The 18311-nt window shown below is 59.5% G+C and overlaps 1 protein-coding gene across 1 annotated transcript in view; it reads right to left on the bottom strand.

Annotated features, from left to right (window-relative positions):
* The window catches only part of GFRA2 (GDNF family receptor alpha 2), a 36263-nt gene extending 18989 nt beyond the window's left edge, over nt 1-17274 (bottom strand). The window contains exons 1-3 of the mRNA XM_041720495.2: nt 16900-17274; nt 7223-7561; nt 2030-2113 (exon numbers count right to left, since the gene is read on the bottom strand). Of these exons, the coding sequence (XP_041576429.2) occupies nt 2030-2113; nt 7223-7561; nt 16900-16939 (463 nt within the window). The 5' untranslated portion in view covers nt 16940-17274. The remainder of the gene's footprint in view (nt 1-2029; nt 2114-7222; nt 7562-16899) is intronic.
* Between the last annotated feature and the right edge of the window lie 1037 nt (nt 17275-18311).

Raw genomic sequence — 18311 nt, forward strand, 5'->3', positions numbered from 1 at the left:
GGGGAAAAGGGGATTTAGGTGGGGAAAAGGGGGTTGGAGAGGTGAGGAAAAGAAGGATTTAGATGGGAAAAGGGATTGAAGAGGTTGGGAAAAGGTGGATTTAGGTGGGGAAAGGGAGTTGGAGAGGTTACATGTGGGTTACACACGGGTTACACAACCTCTGCTGTGTAAATCGTGTTACACGCGGATTACACACGGGTTACACAATCCCTGCTGTGTAACCGTGTTACACGCGGGTTACACACAGGTTACACGCAGGTTACACGCGGGTTACACACAGGTTACACGCAGGTTACACGCGGGTTACACACAGGTTACACGCAGGTTACACGCAGGTTACACGCGGGTTACACAGCCCAGCAGCAGCGAGGCCACCGCGGTGCTCAGAGCTGCACCAGGAGCCCCTTCCCCCCTTCCCCATCCCCAAAATCTCCCCCAAATCCCTTTTCCCGCCCCTCCCGCTCCGCTCTCCGGGACAGATCCAGGGTCTAATCCCCGCTCCTGCCTCGCTGCTTCCCAGATTTCCCGGCGGCTCCAAAGGTTTTCCTGACGCCAGCGCAATCCCAAAAAGGCGGCGGGAGACGGGACGGGGGTGGCAGCGTCACCCCAAAAACCCACGGGGAAAATTCCCCTGGAAAAGGCTGGGAGGTGACAGAGGTGACAGAGGTGACAGAGGTGGCAGAGGTGACAGGTGACAGAGGTGACAGAGGTGACAGAGGTGAGAGCAGTGATGAAGGTGACAGAGGTGACAGAGGTGGCAGAGGTGGCAGAGGTGACTGAGGTGACTGAGGTCGCAGAGGTGGCAGAGGTGACAGAGGTGACAGCGGTGACAGAGGTGACAGCGGTGACAGAGGTGACAGAGGTGGCAGAGGTGACAGCGGTGACAGAGGTGACAGAGGTGGCAGCAGTGACTGAGGTGGCAGAGGTGACTCAGGGATGCTCCAAAGGGCTCCAAAGGGACCCAGGGATGCTCCAAAGGGTTCTAAGGGACACTGGGATGCTCCAAGGGGACCCAGGGATGCTCCAGAGGGTTCTGAGGGACACTGGGATCATCCAAAGGAACACTGGGATGCCCCAAAGGGACACCGGGATGCCGCAAAGGGCTCCAAAGGGACCCAGGGATGCTCCAGGGGGTTCAAACAGACATTGAGATGCTCCAAAGGGGTTCCAAGGGTTACAGGGATGATTCAAGGCATTCTAAGGGACCCAGAGATGCTCCAAGGGGTTCTGAGGGACATTGGGATGCCCCAAAGGGCCCCAGAGATGCTCCAAAGGGCTCTAAAGGGACCCAGGGATGCTCCAAAGGGACCCAGAGATGCTCCAAGGGATTCTGAGGAACATTGGGATGCTCCAAGGGGACCCAGGGATGCTCCAGGGGTTCAGAGGGACATTGGGATGCTCCAAAGGGACCCAGGGATGCTCCAAAGGGACCCAGGGATGCTCCAGGGGGTTCTGAGGAACATTAGGATGCTCCAAGGGGACACAGGGATGCTCCAAGGGGACACAGGGATGCTCCAAAGGGACCCAGAGATGCTCCAAAGGGACCCAGAGATGCTCCAAGGGATTCTGAGGGACATTGGGATGCTCCAAGGGGACACAGGGATGCTCCAAGGTCTCAACCTCCCTCTCCCAGCAGCTTCCCAGAGCTCGGCTGGTGGCTGCTGCCCCGGGGAGGGGTCAGCAAACAGGGCCCCCCTCAGCTCCTCAACCCCGTCCCGAGGCTCCCAAATCCTCCAGGACAAGAATTCCACGGGGAATTCAATGGGAGGGGCCAGGAGTGGGTTTGTGCCTCACCCCACGGCACAAATTCAGGGAATTTCAGCAACTTCACATCCACCCAAACCGGAGGCAAAGAGCTAAAATCCTAAATCCCAGCCTGGGAAGAAAGAATCCACCCCAAAAATGCAGCAAACCCCCAAAAGGATGCTGAGATTTGGGAGGAGCAGAGGGGAGGAGAGGCTGGAGGAGCCCAGGGGAGGGAGGGGGAGGATTTCCCTGGCTGGGAGATAAAACACGGCGCTTTTATTACCTGAGAAAATTGAAGCGAGCCTGAATATATCAGAGAGACGAGAGGTGGCCGGCTCGTACGGGGAGGCTTCATAAAATTCCTCTCCTTGGTGGGAGGAGGAGGCAGGGAAAAAAGGGAGAAAAAAGCAAATTAAAGCCCGCGGTGAATAATCGCAGCCGGCCCCAGGCACAGGCACCCCCCTGGCTCGGCGTGGGAAAAGCAAAAAGATTTTCAGGCGCTGGAATGGAAGGAAAAGGGGATTTGGGAGATTTTTTGGGGTCAGCCAGGTTTGGGGGTGGTCAGTCCTAAAGGATTCCAGGAGATGAGGGAATTGGGATTGGGGTATTCCATGGGGGACACTGAGTCGAGGATGGAGGTTTTGGGGTCACCACTCAACTCTGGGTTCCTTTATTGTTACAAAATCCTCTAAAAACACCTAAAAACCTATAAAAACCTTTAAAAAATCACCAAAAATAACCCACAAAACCCCTAAAACCCCGTTCTCAACTCTGGGTGCTTTTTGGGATGCTCTGGTTGTTACAAAATCCTCTAAAAACACCTAAAAACCTAAAAAAAACCCCCACCAAAATAACCCACAAAACCCCTAAAAACCTGTTCTCAGCTCTGGGTTCTTTTATTGTTACAAATTCCCCTAAAAAACACCAAAAATATCAAAAAAAACCCTAAAAACCTGTTCTCAACTCTGGGTTCTTTTATTGTTACAAGTTCCCCTAAAAAACACCAAAAATATCTATAAAACCCTAAAAACCTGTTCTCAACTCTGGCTTCTTTTATTGTTACAAAACCCCATAAAAAACCACCTAAAAACGGAATTTGGGAATCTCTTGGAAACCCCCATGTGGAAATCCAGGCGGGGAGCAGAGCAGGAGGGTTTGCTCCGAGCCTGGTGACATTCCCGGGAAATTTGGGAGGGAAAGGGGGAAATTTGGGGAGGAACTGGGATGTCCCCATTCCCTGTGGGTTCCCAGCGCTGTTCTCAGGGTGATGGGATTTGGGGACAACGTCCCGAGGGCGGCTCTGGCTCCTCCTGATCCTCCCCAGGAATGGGAACGGGATCCAAATCCTGTTCCTCAGACACATTTCCCGGAAATTTGGGAGGGAAAGGGGGAATTTGGGAAGGAACTGGGATGTCCCTGTTCCCTGTGGGTTCCCAGCGGTGTCACCACTCTCCCACGGCAATGGGATTTGGGGACAATGCCCCGAGGGCGGCTTTGGCTCCTCCTGATCCTCCCCGGGAATGGGAACGGGATCCAAATCCTGCTCCAGGCCATTCCCAGAAATTTGGGACAGAAAGAGCCCACAGCTGTCCCCATCCCGAGTGCGATGGGATTTGGGGACAATGTCCCGAGGGTGGCTCTGGTTCCTCCTGGGAATCACCGGGAATGGGAACGGGATCCAAATCCCGCTCCAGGCCATTCCCAGGAAATCTGGGACAGAAATGGGGGAAATTTGGGAGGGAACTGGGATGTCCTCGTGCCATGCGGGTTCCCAGCGCTGCTCTCGGGGCGATGGAATTTGGGGACAACATCCCGAGGGCAGCTCTGGCTCCTCCTGATCCTCCCCAGGAACGGGAACAGGATTCAAATCCCACTCCAGGCCATTCCCAGGAAATCTGGGACAAAAATGGAGGAAATTTGGGAGGGAACTGGGATGTCCCTGTTCCCTGTGGGTTCCCAGCGCTGCTCTCAGGGCGATGGAATTTGGGGACAAAGTCCCGAGGGCAGCTCTGGCTCCTCCTGATCCTCCCCAGGAATGGGAACGGGATCCAAATCCTGTTCCTCAGACACATTTCCCGGAAATTTGGGAGGGAAAGGGGGAATTTGGGAAGGAACTGGGATGTCCCTGTTCCCTGTGGGTTCCCTGCGGTGTCACCACTCTCCCACGGCAATGGGATTTGGGGACAATGCCCCGAGGGTGGCTCTGGCTCCCCCTGATCCTGACCAGGAATGGGAACGGGATCCAAATCCCTCTCCAGGCCATTCCTGGGAAATTTGGGACAGAAAGAGCCCACAGCTGTCCCCATCCCGAGTGCGATGGGATTTGGGGACAATGTCCCGAGGGTGGCTCTGGCTCCTCCTGATCCTCCCCAGGAACGGGAACGGGATCCAAATCCCGCTCCAGGCCATTCCCAGGAAATCTGGGACAAAAATGGAGGAAATTTGGGAGGGAACTGGGATGTCCCTGTTCCCTGTGGGTTCCCAGCGCTGCTCTCAGGGTGATGGAATTTGGGGACAACATCCCGAGGGTGGCTCTGGCTCCTCCTGATCCTGACCAGGAATGGGAACGGGATCCAAATCCTGCTCCAGGCCATTCCCACTCCTGCTGGAATAAAGCGCGTTTCGGCAGCCCCGTAACCTCCGCCATCAATAATTAAACACCCGCTTGACTCCCGCTGCTTGCCGGGGAAATTACCGGGAAATGACCGAGGCGCTGGAGCCTCCCTCATAGCAGGGAGAGCTCGGATGGGAGGGATGGGAGAGGGGGAACCCCAAAATCTCCCCTAAAAGGCTCAAAATTCGCGTTCCTCGCCGCTTTTCCGCTCGCTGGCTCGAGCGCGGTAAAGGATCGCTCAAAGATTCTTCCTCTCATTAAAGCTCGGCTGAATCTCCGCTCTTCCCTCCTCCTCCTCCTCCTCCTCCGGGTGCAATTCCCATCCCCGTTCCCTCATCCATTCCCGCAAAACCCCGGGAAAGTGCTCGGTGAGGGCAGCTAATGAGCGGGAGAAAGCAATTAGGGCCTAATTCCTGCTCTGGGCCGGCCTTTGGGGCTTCTGCTTCCTGCGCTGACCCGGATTTGACGGGAATTTCACCCAGGGGGGCTCAGGGCTCAGGTACGGCTCCTCCACATCCTCTGCAAGAGTTTTCCCACCCTCTGGCAGAGTTTTCCCACCCTCTGGAAGCGTTTTCCCACCTCTGGAAGAGTTCTCCCACCCTTTGGAAGAATTTTCCTGCCTCTGGAAGAGTTCTCCCACCCTTTGGAAGAGTTTTCCCACCTCTGGCAGAATTTTCCCACCCTTTGGAAGAGTTTTCCAACCCTTTGGAAGAATTTTCCCACCTCTGGCAGAGTTTTCCCACCCTTTGGAAGAATTTTCCCACCTCTGGAAGCGTTTTCCCACCCTTTGGAAGAGTTTTCCCACTTCTGGCAGAGTTTTCCCACCCTTTGGAAGAGTTTTCCCACCTCTGGAAGAGTTTTCCCACCTTGGCAGAGTTTTCCCACCTCTGGCAGAGTTTTCCCACCTCTGGCAGAGTTTTCCCACCCTCTGGAAGAGTTTCTCCCACCTCTGGCAGAGTTTTCCCACCCTCTGGCAGAGTTTTCCCACTTCTGGAAGAGTTTTCCCACCCTTTGGAAGAGTTTTCCCACCTCTGGCAGAATTTTCCCACCCTCTGGCAGAGTTTTCCCACCCTTTGGAAGAGTTTTCCCACCGCTGGAAGAGTTTTCCCACCTTGGAAGGGTTTTCCCACTTTGGCAGAGTTTTCCCACCCTTTGGAAGAATTTTCCTGCCTCTGGTAGAGTTTTCCCACCTCTGGAAGAGTTTTCCCACCTCTGGAAGATTTCTCCCACATCCTCGGGTACAACTCCTCCACTCTCAGCTCCATCTTTCCCACCCTCGGGCACACCTTTCCCACAGAATTCCAGAATTCCCGGCCTGTTTTGGGCTGGAAAGGGCCTTAAAAATCCCATCCCAGCCCCGTCCCACGGGCAGGGAGCTCTGCTGCCGGTCCAGGTGATTTGGGCACAAACGCAGCCGGGGTTGGGGGCTCAGGGCTGAGGCGCCCACCTGGATTTTGTGGGGGTGTCATCTGAATTTTGGGGGGTTTCATCTGGATTTTGTGGGGTTTCATCTGGATTTTGTGGGGTTTCATCTGAATTTTGGGGGGTTTCATCTGGATTTTGGGGGGTTTCATCTGGATTTTGTGGGGTTTCATCTGGATTTTGTGGGGTTTCATCTGGATTTTGTGGGGTTTCACATAAATTTCCTGGGGGTTTCATCTCCCTTCCGTGGCCTGACCACCCCTCAGCCCATTTCCCCCAACTCATCCAAACACCCTCAAACCTCCAGAAACCCCCTCCCCATCCCCATCACCCCAGGGTGCTCCTTTGGGGTCTCCCCATCACCCCAGGATGATCCTTTGGGGTCTCCCCATCCCCATCACCCCCAGGACGCTTTTTAGGGTCTCCCCATCACCTCTAGGGTGCTCTTTTGGGGTCTCCTCATCACCCTGAGGATGATCTTTTAGGGTCTCACCATCCCCATCACCCCCAGGATGATCTTTTAGGGTCTCCCCATCCCAAAACTCTCCCTTTAGGATCCCACCCACCCCAAAATTGTCCTTTTAGGACCCCTCACACCCCAAAACTCTCCCCTTAGGATCCCTCCCACCCCAAAATTCTCCCTTAAGGACCCCTCCCATCCCAAAACTCTCCCCTTAGGACCCCTCCCACCCCAAAACTCTCAGTTTAGGACCCCTGCCACCCCAAAACTCCACCTTTAGGACCCCTCTCACCCTAAAACTCTCAGTGCCACACCAAAACTCTCAGTTTAGGGCCCCTCCCACCCCAAAACTCTCCCTTTAGGAACCCTCCTCACCCCAAAACTCCGCCTTTAGGATCCCCTCACCCCAAAACTCTCACTTTAGGATCCCACCCACCCCAAAAATGTCCTTTTAGGACCCCTCCCACCCCAAAACTCTCAGTTTAGGATCTCCCCCACCCCAAAACTCTCCCTTTAGGACCCCTCCCACCCCAAAACTCTCAGTTTATGACCCTCCCCACCCCAAAACTCTCCCTTTAGGACTCCTCCCACCCCAAAACTCCGCCTTTAGGAACCTCTGCCACCCCAAAACTCTCAGTTTAGTACCCTGCCCACCCCAAAACTCTCCCTTAAGGATCCCTGCCACCCCAAAACTCTCAGTTTAGGACCCCTCCCACCCCAAAACTCTCCATTCGGAGTCTCCCTTTAGGACCTTTCCCACCCCAAAACTTTCCCTTTAGGACTCCTCCCACCCCAAAACTCCGCCTTTAGGAACCTCTGCCACCCCAAAACTCTCAGTTTAGTACCCTGCCCACCCCAAAACTCTGCCTTTAGGATGTCTGTCCACCCCAAAACTCTCAGTTTATGACCCTCCTCACCCCAAAAATGTCCCTTTAGGACCCCTCCCATCCCAAATCTCCGCCTTGAGGACCCCGCCGTACCTTCGGCCAGCCCCAGGTGGATGCTCCAGTAGATCTGCAGGCACTGCAGCTCCTTCCGCATGCCCCTCTTGCAGCGGCAGCGCTGCAGCGGGCTCTCGTGCAGCACCTCCAGGGCCAGCTGGCACTCGCGGTTGGCGAGCAGCGTGTTGCGGTCGCGGCCGGCCAGGCACTGCCGCAGGGTGCGGTACCGGGAGCTGCAGCCCGCCTCGGCCGCGCACTGCTCCGTGGCACGCACGCAGTCCACGGGAGATCGCCAGCCCGGGGGCACCGGAGGGACCGGGACTGGCACCGGCGGAGAGGCGGGCACGGAGGGCACGGCCAGGGAGCGCACGGCCTCGTCTGGGCACAGGGAGGGAGAGGAGGGAAGGGAGGAAGGCACGGGGCAGGGAGGGAGAGGAGAAAAAGGAGGAAGGGCACGGGTAAGGGAAGAAGGGCACGGGCAGGGAGGAGGAGGGCACGGGTTAGGGAGGAAGGGCACAGGTGAGTGAGGAAGAGGAGAGCAAAGGTTAGGGAGGAAGAGGAGGAAGGACAGGGGTTAGGGATGGAGAAAAAGAAGGGCACAGGTTAGGGAGGAAGAGGAGGAAGGGCACGGGGCAGGGAGGGAGAGGAGGACACAGGTTAGGGAGGAAGAGGAGGACACGGGTTAGGGATGAAGAAAAAGAAGGGCAGAGGTTAGGGAGGAAGAGTAGAAAGGGCACAGGTTAGGGAGGAAGGCACGGGTTAGGGAGGAAGAGGAGGAAGGACAGGGGTTAGGGAGGGGAAGGAGGGCACAGGTTAGGGAGGAAGGACACAGGTTAGGGAGGGAGAGGAAGGCACAGATTAGGGAGGAAGAGGAGGAAGGGCACAGGTAAGGGAGGAAGGGCACGGGTCAGGGAGGGAGAGGAGGAAAAGGAGGAAGGGCATGGGGCAGGTAGGGAGAGGAAGGAAGGGAGGAAGGCACGGGTCAGGGAGGGAGAGGAAGGCACAGGTTAGGGAGGAAGAGGAGGACATGGGTTAGGGAGGAAGAGGAGGAAGGACAGGGGTTAGGGAGGGAGAGGAAGGCACAGATTAGTTAGGAAGAGGAGGACATGGTTTAGGGAGGAAGGGCACGGGTCAGGGAGGAAGAGGAGGAAGGGCACGGGTAAGGGAGGAAGAGGAGGGCACAGGTTAGGGAGGAAGAGGAGGAAGGACAGGGGTTAGGGAGGGAGAGGAGGACACAGGTTAGGGAGGGAGAGGAGGAAAAGGAGGAAGGACACAGGTTAGGGAGGAAGAGGAAGGCACAGGTTAGGGAGGAAGGACACAGGTTAGGGAGGAAGAGGAGGGCACGGGTTAGGGAGGATGGACACAGGTCAGGGAGGAAGAGGAGGAAAAGGAGGAAGGGAACAGGTTAGGGAGGAAGAGGAGGGCACAGGTTAGGGAGGAAGGACACAGGTCAGGGAGGAAGAGGAGGGCACGGGACAGGGAGGAAGAAAAGAAAGGGCACAGGTTAGCGAGGGAGGCAAGCACCGCCCTGCAGGAGCAGCCCAAGCACGGCAGGTGGGGGCCCCGGGAGGAAAATGGGCAGGAAATTCAGATTAAAATCCCTGGGAATTCAGATTACCCCGGGAAATCCGGATTAAAACCCCCAGGAAGGAGAAATTGGCACCCCAGGAAATTCAGATTAAAACCCACAGGAATTCAGATTAAAACCCAGATGAAATTCCAAAAAAATTCACATAAACCCCCCGGGAAATTCAGATTAAAACCCCTATGAATTCAGATTAAAACCCCAGATGAAAAACAAAAACATTCAGATAAAACCCCCAGAAAATTCAGATTAAAATCCCAGGTGAGCACCCCTGAAAAGGCAGATGGGGACCCTGGGAGGAAAAGTGGTCAGAAATTCAGATTAATACCCCTGGGAATTCAGATCAAAATCCCTGGGAATTCAGATTAAATCCGGATTAAAACCCCCAGGAAGGAGAAATTGGCACCCCAGGAAATTCAGATTAAAACCCCTGGGAAATTCAGATCAAAAGGCACAGGAAATTCAGATTAAAACCCCAGGTGAGCCCCCCAGGTACGGCAGATGAACCAGGAAAGAGGAATGGGCACCCCAGAAATCCAGGTGAAAATCCCAGGAAATCCAGGTGAAATCCCCAGGAAATTCAGGTGAAAATCTCAGGAAATTCAGGTAAAAATCCCAGGAAATCCAGGTGAAATCCCCAGGAAATCCAGGTGAAAATCCCAGGAAATTCAGGTGAAAATCCCAGGAATTTCAGGTGAGAATCTCAGGAAATTCAGGTAAAAATCCCAGGAAATTCAGATGAACCCCCCAGGAAATTCAAGTGAAAATCCCGGGGAATTCAGATGAAATCCCCCAAAATTCAGATGAAAATTCCAGGAAATCCAGATGAAACCCCCCAAAATCCAGATGAAACCCCCCAAAATTCAGATGAAACCCCACAAAATCCAGGTGGGCGCCTCAGCCCTGAGCCCCCAAACCCGGCTGCGTTTGTGCCAAATCACCTGGACCAGCAACAGAGCTGGGATGAGATTTTTTTTTTTTTCCCCATATTTTCCAGCCCAAAACAGGCCGGGAATTCTGGAATTCTGTGGGAAAGTTGGAGCTGAGGGTGGAGGAGCTGTGCCTGTGCCTGGAGCCAGCTGGGATCATCCAGCACGGGCTTTAATTTGCTTTTTCCTGCCTTTTTTCTCTCAGTGAAAGAGAGGAATTTCCCCAAAGTTGGTGGCATCAGCCTAGGCTGGGAATCATGGAATTGTCTGGGCTGGAAGGGGCTTTAACGTTCCATGGAATCTTGGAATTTTGGGAGTTGGAAGGGGAAAGGAAAAAGGGGAGAGGGAAAAAAAACGGAAAGGAAAAAGGGGAAAGGAAAAAAAAAGGGAAAGGAAAAGGGGGAAAGGAAAGGAAAGGAAAGGAAAGGAAAGGAAAGGAAAGGAAAGGAAAGGAAAGGAAAGGAAAGGAAAGGAAAGGAAAGGAAAGGAAAGGAAAGGAAAGGAAAGGAAAGGAAAGGAAAGGAAAGGAAAGGAAAGGAAAGGAAAGGAAAGGAAAGGAAAGGAAAGGAAAGGAAAGGAAAGGAAAGGAAAGGAAAGGAAAGGAAAGGAAAGGAAAGGAAAGGAAAGGAAAGGAAAGGAAAGGAAAGGAAAGGAAAGGAAAGGAAAGGAAAGGAAAGGAAAGGAAAGGAAAGGAAAGGAAAGGAAAGGAAAGGAAAGGAAAGGAAAGGAAAGGAAAGGAAAGGAAAGGAAAGGAAAGGAAAGGAAAGGAAAGGAAAGGAAAGGAAAGGAAAGGAAAGGAAAGGAAAGGAAAGGAAAGGAAAGGAAAGGAAAGGAAAGGAAAGGAAAGGAAAGGAAAGGAAAGGAAAGGAAAGGAAAGGAAAGGAAAGGAAAGGAAAGGAAAGGAAAGGAAAGGAAAGGAAAGGAAAGGAAAGGAAAGGAAAGGAAAGGAAAGGAAAGGAAAGGAAAGGAAAGGAAAGGAAAGGAAAGGAAAGGAAAGGAAAGGAAAGGAAAGGAAAGGAAAGGAAAGGAAAGGAAAGGAAAAATTCCTCTCTGGGAGCGGCTGGGATGAAATTCCCACAGGAATTGTGGCTGCCTCATCCCTGGAAGTGCTCGAGGCACCCTGGAGAACCCTGAGATGGTGGAAGGTGCCCGTGCCCATGGCTGGGGCTGGACTGGAATCCCACAATCCTGGAATGCTTTGGGTGGGAAGAGACCTTCAAATCAGCACGGGCAGGGCCACCCTCCCTTCCCCGGCTGCTCCCAGCCCATCCGGCCGGCCTGGAGCACTCCCAGGGATGTCCCTGTCCCGAGATTCCCGGGTGGGGGTTGAAGGTGTGGGGTTATCCCCACACCTCAGCCCGGGGGTGCTCGTGATGCTGCTCCCATTCCTCGTTCCACATGAGCTGATCGGTACCGGGCTGATCCCGGAGCTCCCCGGGGCCGGCTCCATCCCTGCCCCATCCCGGCTCCATCCCAGCTCTGCCCCGGCTCCATCCCGTCTCCATCCCTGCCCCATCCCGACTCTGCCCCGGTTCCTTCCCGGCTCCATCCCTGCTCCATCCCGGCTCCATCCCGGCTCCATCCCAGCTCCATCCCTGCCCCATCCCGGCTCCATCCCTGCCCCATCCCGGCTCCATCCCGGCTCCATCCCCGGCTCCATCCCGGCTCCATCCCCGGCTCCATTCCCGGCTCCATCCTGGCTCCGTCCCGGTTCCATCCCGGTTTCCCCCCCCCCGCGCACGTCCTGCATTTTCCTGCTCATCCCTCCCTGCCCATCCCGGGATTTTTGGGGCGTCTGGCTCCCGGTTTTCGGAGCGCTCGGCCTTGGCCGCCCCGCAGGTGGCACCGGGCCAGCCCCGTCCCTGTCCCCTCCTGTCCCTGCCCCGCATTCCCGCAGCCATCCCCATCATTTCCGCGGCTGCTTTTCCCTCGGGAAATATTCCTGCTCAGTCCGGCCCGGGCCAAGCCCGGCTCGTCCCCTCTCGGGGGAATTGGGGACAGGGTCAGGGACAGGGTCCGCGCCACCCCCGCGGGGATGGGGACAGGGCGGGGATGGGGACAGGGCGGGCTGGCACTGCTGGGCCCGCTCCGGCCTCCGGTGCCAGGGAAAGCCCTGGAGCAGGAAAAACGGGAATGACGGGGCCTGGAGGGACCCTGGGCTGCTCCGGGGGTGACGCGGAGGGGACCCCGCTCTGTGCCCCCCGAGGGGGATGGGCAGGAGTGGTCCCTCGGTGGGTCCCCGTCCTGTCCCCTCCCGGTGGCACCACCGCTGGCAGAGGGACAGGGACACCCGCAGGAACGTGACACGGCCACCCGAGTGTCCCCCCGCGGGTGGGGCTGCTCCCCTGCCACCCCCGGCGTGGGCACGCGTCACGTCCCGCTGCGTCCTCGGGAGCGGGTGGCACGGGAGTGGGTGGCACAGGAGTGGGTGGCACTGGAGCAGGTGTGGGTGACACTGGAGCGGGTGACACTGGAATGGGTGTGGGTGACATGGGAGTGGGTGGCACTGGAGCTGGTGGCACTGGAGCAGATGTGGGTGGCACTGCAGTGGGTGGCACAGGAATGGGTGGCACTGGAGCAGATGTGGGTGACACTGGAGCTGGTGACACTGCAGCGGGTGTCACTGCACGTGTAGCACTGCACGGGTGGCACTGCACGGGTGGCACTGCACGGGTGGCACTGCAGGGGTGGCACTGCAGCGGGTGACACTGCATGGGTGGCACTGCACGGGTGACACTGCAGCGGGTGGCACAGGAGTGGGTGGCACTGCAGGGGTGGCACTGCAGCAGGTGGCACTGCACGGGTGACACTGCACGGGTGACACTGCACGCGTGACACTGCAGCGGGTGACACTGCAGCGGGTGACACTGCACGGGTGGCACAGGAGCAGGTGGCACTGCACGGGTGGCACTGCACGTGTGGCACTGCACGGGTGTCACTGCACGGGTGTCACTGCACGGGTGTCACTGCACGGGTGACACTGCAGCGGTGGCACTGCACGGGTGGCACTGCACGGGTGGCACTGCACGGGTGGCACTGCACGGGTGGCACTGCACGGGTGGGCGCAGATATCTCTGCCCACCTCGGGGGCTCTGAGGAGGGACAGGGGCAGGGTGGCAGTGCCCAGGCGGGGCCACCTCCGCTGGCTGCGGCTGTCCCGGGAGCAGATCCCGGTGATCCCGCTGCCCGGCCCATGTCCCCAAACCAGCCCCGCGGGGTCCCGCCAGCTCTGGGGTGTCCAGGAGCCCCAAAGCCTCCTTAGATCCATCCTGGAGCTGCAGATTCCCCGCGGGAAGGCCGTGCCAGGCCGGGCCTGGCAGGATTGTATTCCACACGGATCCGCGGAGGAACGGCGCCCGAAGGCTGAGCCCAGGGCGGGAATGCCGGAGCCCCACCGCGCCAGGGATGAAGCTTTGGGATGATCCTTTGGAACTCTGCACCTTCACACGCTGGGAAATCCCATCCCGAGGCATCCAGCTGGGAAAACCTGGTCCTGCTGAGCCACGGCCACGGGAAACCCTGCAGGGCACTGGAGACATTCCAGAGATCCACCGGGCACAGGGACCATTCCAGAATTCCATGGAGACCATTCCAGAGCTCCACTGGGCGTGGAGAGACGTTCCAGAGATCCACCAGGCACAGAGACTATTCCAGAATTCCATGGAGACCATTTCAGAATTCCATGGAGACCATTCCAGAGATCCACCGGGCACAGGGACTATTCCAGAATTCCATGGAGAGCCATTCCAGCGCTCCACTGGGCGTGGAGAGCCGTTCCAGAGATCCACCAGGCACAGGGGCTATTCCAGAATTCCATGGAGACCATTCCAGAATTCCATGGAGAGACGTTCCAGAGCTCCACTGGGCGTGGAGAGCCGTTCCAGAGATCCACTGGGCACAGGGACTATTCCAGAATTCCATGGAGAGGCATTCCAGAGCTCCACTGGGTGTGAAGATGTTCCAGAGATCCACCAGGCATGGAGACTATTCCAGGATTCCATGGAGAGCCATTCCAGAGCTCCACTGGGTGTGGAGAGCCGTTCCAGAGATCCACCAGGCACAGGGACTATTCCAGAATTCCATGGAGACCATTCCAGAATTCCATGGAGACCATTCCAGAATTCCATGGAGAGACATTCCAGAGCTCCACTGGGTGTGAAGAGCTGTTCCAGAAATCGAACGGGCACAGAGACTATTCCAGAATTCCATGCAGACTATTCCAGAATTCCATGGAGAGACGTTCCAGAGCTCCACGGGGTGTGGAAAGCTGGGCATGGAGACTATTCCAGAATTCCATGGAGAGCCATCCCACAGCTCCAGCAGATCTGGAGATTCATCCCTCAGCCCCCCCAGGCGTGGAGAGCCATTCCAGAATTCCATGGGCATGGAGAGCGAAGGCTGGACATGGAAATCCATTCCAGAGCTCCACCAGGCACGGAGAGCAATTCCACAGATCCATCGGGCACAAAAAGTCGTTCCTGAGCTCTGCTGGGCTCGGAGAACCACCCCAGAGCTCTGCTGGGTGTGAGAAGCCATTCCAGAGCCACCCCAGAGCTCCGCTGGGTGTGAGAAGCCATTCCAGAGCCACCCCAGAGCTCCACCGCGTTCCGTCCTCTCCCAGCTCAGCTCCAGCTCCAACTCCCACTTCTCCAGAAGCCTCTTCCCAAAAATCCCCTCCTCCGGCCGCGTTCCTGTCCCCACGGGCAGGGCAGGGCCACCTCCTCGCCCTGGCACCAAAGCACCACCTGGAAAATCCTGGCTTGGGAATCCCACAAGAATTCCTCCCTCTGGAAGCGGCAGGGATGGGGTGTGTGGGCGAGCTGGCCCAAATCTTCCTGATTTTTTTTGGCCATTTTTCCCACTTTTCTCCCACGCTGTTGCAGGGAACGGGGTCCTGCGAGCCCCCGGGCAGCACCGGGAGCATCCCGGAGCCCCCGGGCAGCACCGGGAGCATCCCGGAGCCCCCGGGCAGCACCGGGAGCATCCCGGAGCCCCCGGGCAGCACCGGGAGCATCCCGGAGCCCCCGGGCAGCACCGGGAGCGCCGGCGGACCCTCGGCACTCGGAGCCCTTTTGTTGTGCTGCCCCCAAATCCCGCAGGATTGGGGGTTTTTTTCCAGGCTGGGCTCTTTCCCTGGATCCCCCCGCTCCTCCCGGCTCCTCCATCCCACCCAGGCTCCAGCGGGGAGTTTGGCTGGAGGGGGGAACTGAGGAGGGGGATTTTTCTATCCCCCCAAAAATAAAACCCTCCCGGCAGAGCCGCCCTCCCCGAAACATCCGCAGAGAATTCGCGGCTGATCCTCGGCAGCTCTGGGGGACCGGAGCTCGGCGAGGATTTGCGGAAGGCGCCGGCCTCTTTTCCTGCTTCTCCCGGCTCCAGCAGCCTCTTCCCGAGCCCTAATCCATCTTCTCCCGCTCCGCTTCTGCCCGAGAGCTCCGGACACGCGGCAGCTTTAGCGGGAATTGGTTCTCCTGGCGAGGATCCCTCCGGAACACGCAGCTTCCCAGGCAGGAGCAAAAAGGATTTATTTTCTGGCTCCCCGGGAATGATCCCGGCTGGGAAGAGCTGGATGTGCCCTGCTCCAGGATCCTCAGAGCCTCCCGAAATCGGGGCCACGCCGTGGAGAGCGCCCTGGTCACCCCATCCCTGAATTTTGGGGTGCAGGGTCCCTGCTCGGGGTCCGGCTCCTCGACCTGCACCCGCAGAACCTTTGGGGACACCCGGGGATGGGGCGGGGGGACACCCGGGAATGGGGGGGACACACAGGGATGGGGCGGGGGGACACACGGGAATGGGGGGGACACACAGGGATGGGGGGACACACAGGGATGGGGGGGACACACAGGGATGGGGCGGGGGGACACACGGGAATGGGGGGGACACACAGGGATGGGGGGACACAGGGATGGGGGGGACACACAGGGATGGGGCGGGGGGACACCCGGGAATGGGGGGACACACAGGGATGGGGGGGACACACAGGGATGGGGCGGGGGGACACACAGGGATGGGGGGGACACACAGGGATGGGGTGGGGGGACACACACAGGGTCCTGCTTCGATGCCAACCCCGCTGTGAGGGCGGGTGGGCTCTGCTTTGGATGCCCGAGGTGAGGCACCCCTGTCCCCCTGGAGGTGCCTGTGCCCCAAATCTCTCCCTGAGCCATCCAGCTGTGCCCGGACACATGTCCAGATGTCCAGCCCTGTCCCCTGTCCCCTGTCCCTGTCCCTGTCCCCTGTCCCTGTCCCTGTCCCCTGTCCCTGCCGCCAAGCCCAGGCCGGCTCCGCGAAGTTCTCGGGGCGCTGCAGCGAGCCGGGAACGGCCCCGGGAACCGGGAACGGCCCCGGGAACCGGGAACGGCCCCGAGAACCGGGAACGGCCCCGAGAACCGGGAATGGCCCCGGGAGCGGGAACGGGAACGGCCCCGGGAACCGGGAACGGCCCCGAGAACCGGGAACGGCCCCGGGAACCGGGAACGGCCCCGGGAACCGGGAACGGCCCCGGGAGCGCGACACGCCCGAGGCGCGGAGGGCGAGCGCTGCCCGAGCGCTGCCCGAGCGAATATTCCCGTTTCCTTCCCTTTTCACCCCAAACCCGGCGCGGGCTGCGGCCGCTCCCCGTTCCAGCGGCTCCCGCCGGGGGAAGGCTGCGCTGGCAGCGGGAGTGTTCTCCCGGCACAAAGCCCCGAGCCGAGCCGAGCCGAGCCGAGCCGAGCCGAGCCGAGCTGAGCCGAGCCGAGCCGGGAGCTCAACTTTCCCCGCCGAGTCTCCACGCCGCGTTCCCAACCTCCGGGAGGGCAGCGGGAGACACGGGTGGGAGGGAGGGGGAGAACCGGGAGGTCTCCCCAAAACGCGCATCCCTGCGAGGGGAGCGGGGTGGGAGACGGGCAGGGCCCCCATCCCCGAGGGGCGGCGGGGCTCGTGTCCCCCCGTGTCCCCTCGTGTCCCCCGTGTCCCCCCGTGTCCCCCCGTGTCCCCCCGTGTCCCCCACCCCGTTTCAAGCTGGCAGGGAATAGGAGATGAAGTTGAACCCCCTGGCCGTGCCCCTCTGCTGCCGCAGCGCCGGTGCCAGCTCGGAGGGGCTCGGAGGGGCTCCCCGCCGCCTCAGCCCCCCCCAGCCCCTCTGCCCGGAGGGGGACGCGCCACCCCGGCCAGGCGACAGCCGCCACCCCGCCCCCGGCACCCCCACCGGGGCCACTCACCTAGGAAGAGGACGATGCAGAAGGCGTTTGCCAAGATCATGGTAGGAAATCCACGCGCTCCTCCACGTGTGCGAAAAAATTATGGTAAAAATCAGGCAAAAAAAAAAAAGAAAAAAAAAAGGGGTGGGGAGGGGGGGAAGGGGGGAGGAGGACAATAAAAAATAATGTAATAATTCCCAAGGCGGACAGGTAGATCCGCTGGAAGCGGAGGGCAGCGGGGTGTGCTCCGCCCGGCGCGGAGCCCGTTCCTCAGCCGCTCGCCGCCTCCCGCATCCCCGCGGGCTCCGCTGCGCGCTCCGGGCTCGGCGGCTCCGCCGGGCTCCCGCCGCTTCTGCCGAGCTCCGGCTGCCGGGGAGGGGGCGCGGCGAGGGGCGGCCGCGCTCCGCCGAGCCCCGGCGAAGGGGCAGAGCCGCCGGGGCCGCCGGCCCCTCCCCGCCCCTCCGCCGGGCCCGGGGCCGCCCTTCCGCCCGGGGCGGGGGTCGGGGGGGGGGCTCCGTGCGGTTCCCGTCCTCCTCATCCTCCGCGCCCGTCTCCCCATCCATCCCTCCCGGCTGGGATGCACCTGCCTGGCCCCTCCTGGAGACCCCTCTGGGAGACCCCTTTGGGGGACCCCTCCGGGAGACCTCTTCGGGGGACCCCTCCGGGGGACCCCTCCTGGAGACCCCTCCGGGAGACCCCTCCGGGGGACCCCCGCGGCTCCGACGCTGCCGCAGAACCGAAGGCGAGACCCCCGCCCGCCCCAAATTCCGCCCCCCGGGTGCTCCGTCCGAGGGGCGGGGGATGGGGGGGCTGCAGGGCCGAGGTGCCGCACCCCTGGGTGGGTGACAGCCCTGGGGATGGGAATGGGAGAGGCTGTGGGGTGGGGAAGGGTCCCTGGGTGGGGGAGGACCTTGGGAACGGGAAATGGGGGCACCCTGGGGTGGCAGGGGGACACCGGGGGCTGCAGGGACGAGGTGCCGCACCCTTGGGTGGGTGACAGCCCCGGCAGAGTGGATGAGGGGGCGCGGTGCCATCTACTGCCCGCAGGGGCTGTGCCCGCCCCACGGGTTTTATTTTGGGGGGGAAGGGGGTCACACCCACACACCCCCAACGCAGAGAACCCCAAATTCCCATGGGACACTCCCGGCACGGCATCCTGCCCATCCTTCCCGGTGTCCGACCCCTCTGCCCCACACCGGGAGTGGGAACGGGGTCACCACCCCACTGTGGGTCACGGTGCAGCCTTCCTCCTCCTCCTCCTCCTCCTCCTCCTCCTCCTCCTCCTCCTCCTCCTCCTCCTCCTCCTCCTCCTCCTCCTCCTCCTCCTCCTCCTCCTCCTCCTCCCCCTCCCCAGCCCCGGGGGGTGCAGGAACCTCTCACCCCTCTCCCTGCCCCTGATTTGGGGTCAGGACCCTCCCAGCCCCAGCGAGGGG

This window comes from Taeniopygia guttata, chromosome 22 (genome assembly GCF_048771995.1).
Source record: "Taeniopygia guttata chromosome 22, bTaeGut7.mat, whole genome shotgun sequence".
NCBI classification, from domain to species: Eukaryota; Metazoa; Chordata; class Aves; order Passeriformes; family Estrildidae; genus Taeniopygia; species Taeniopygia guttata.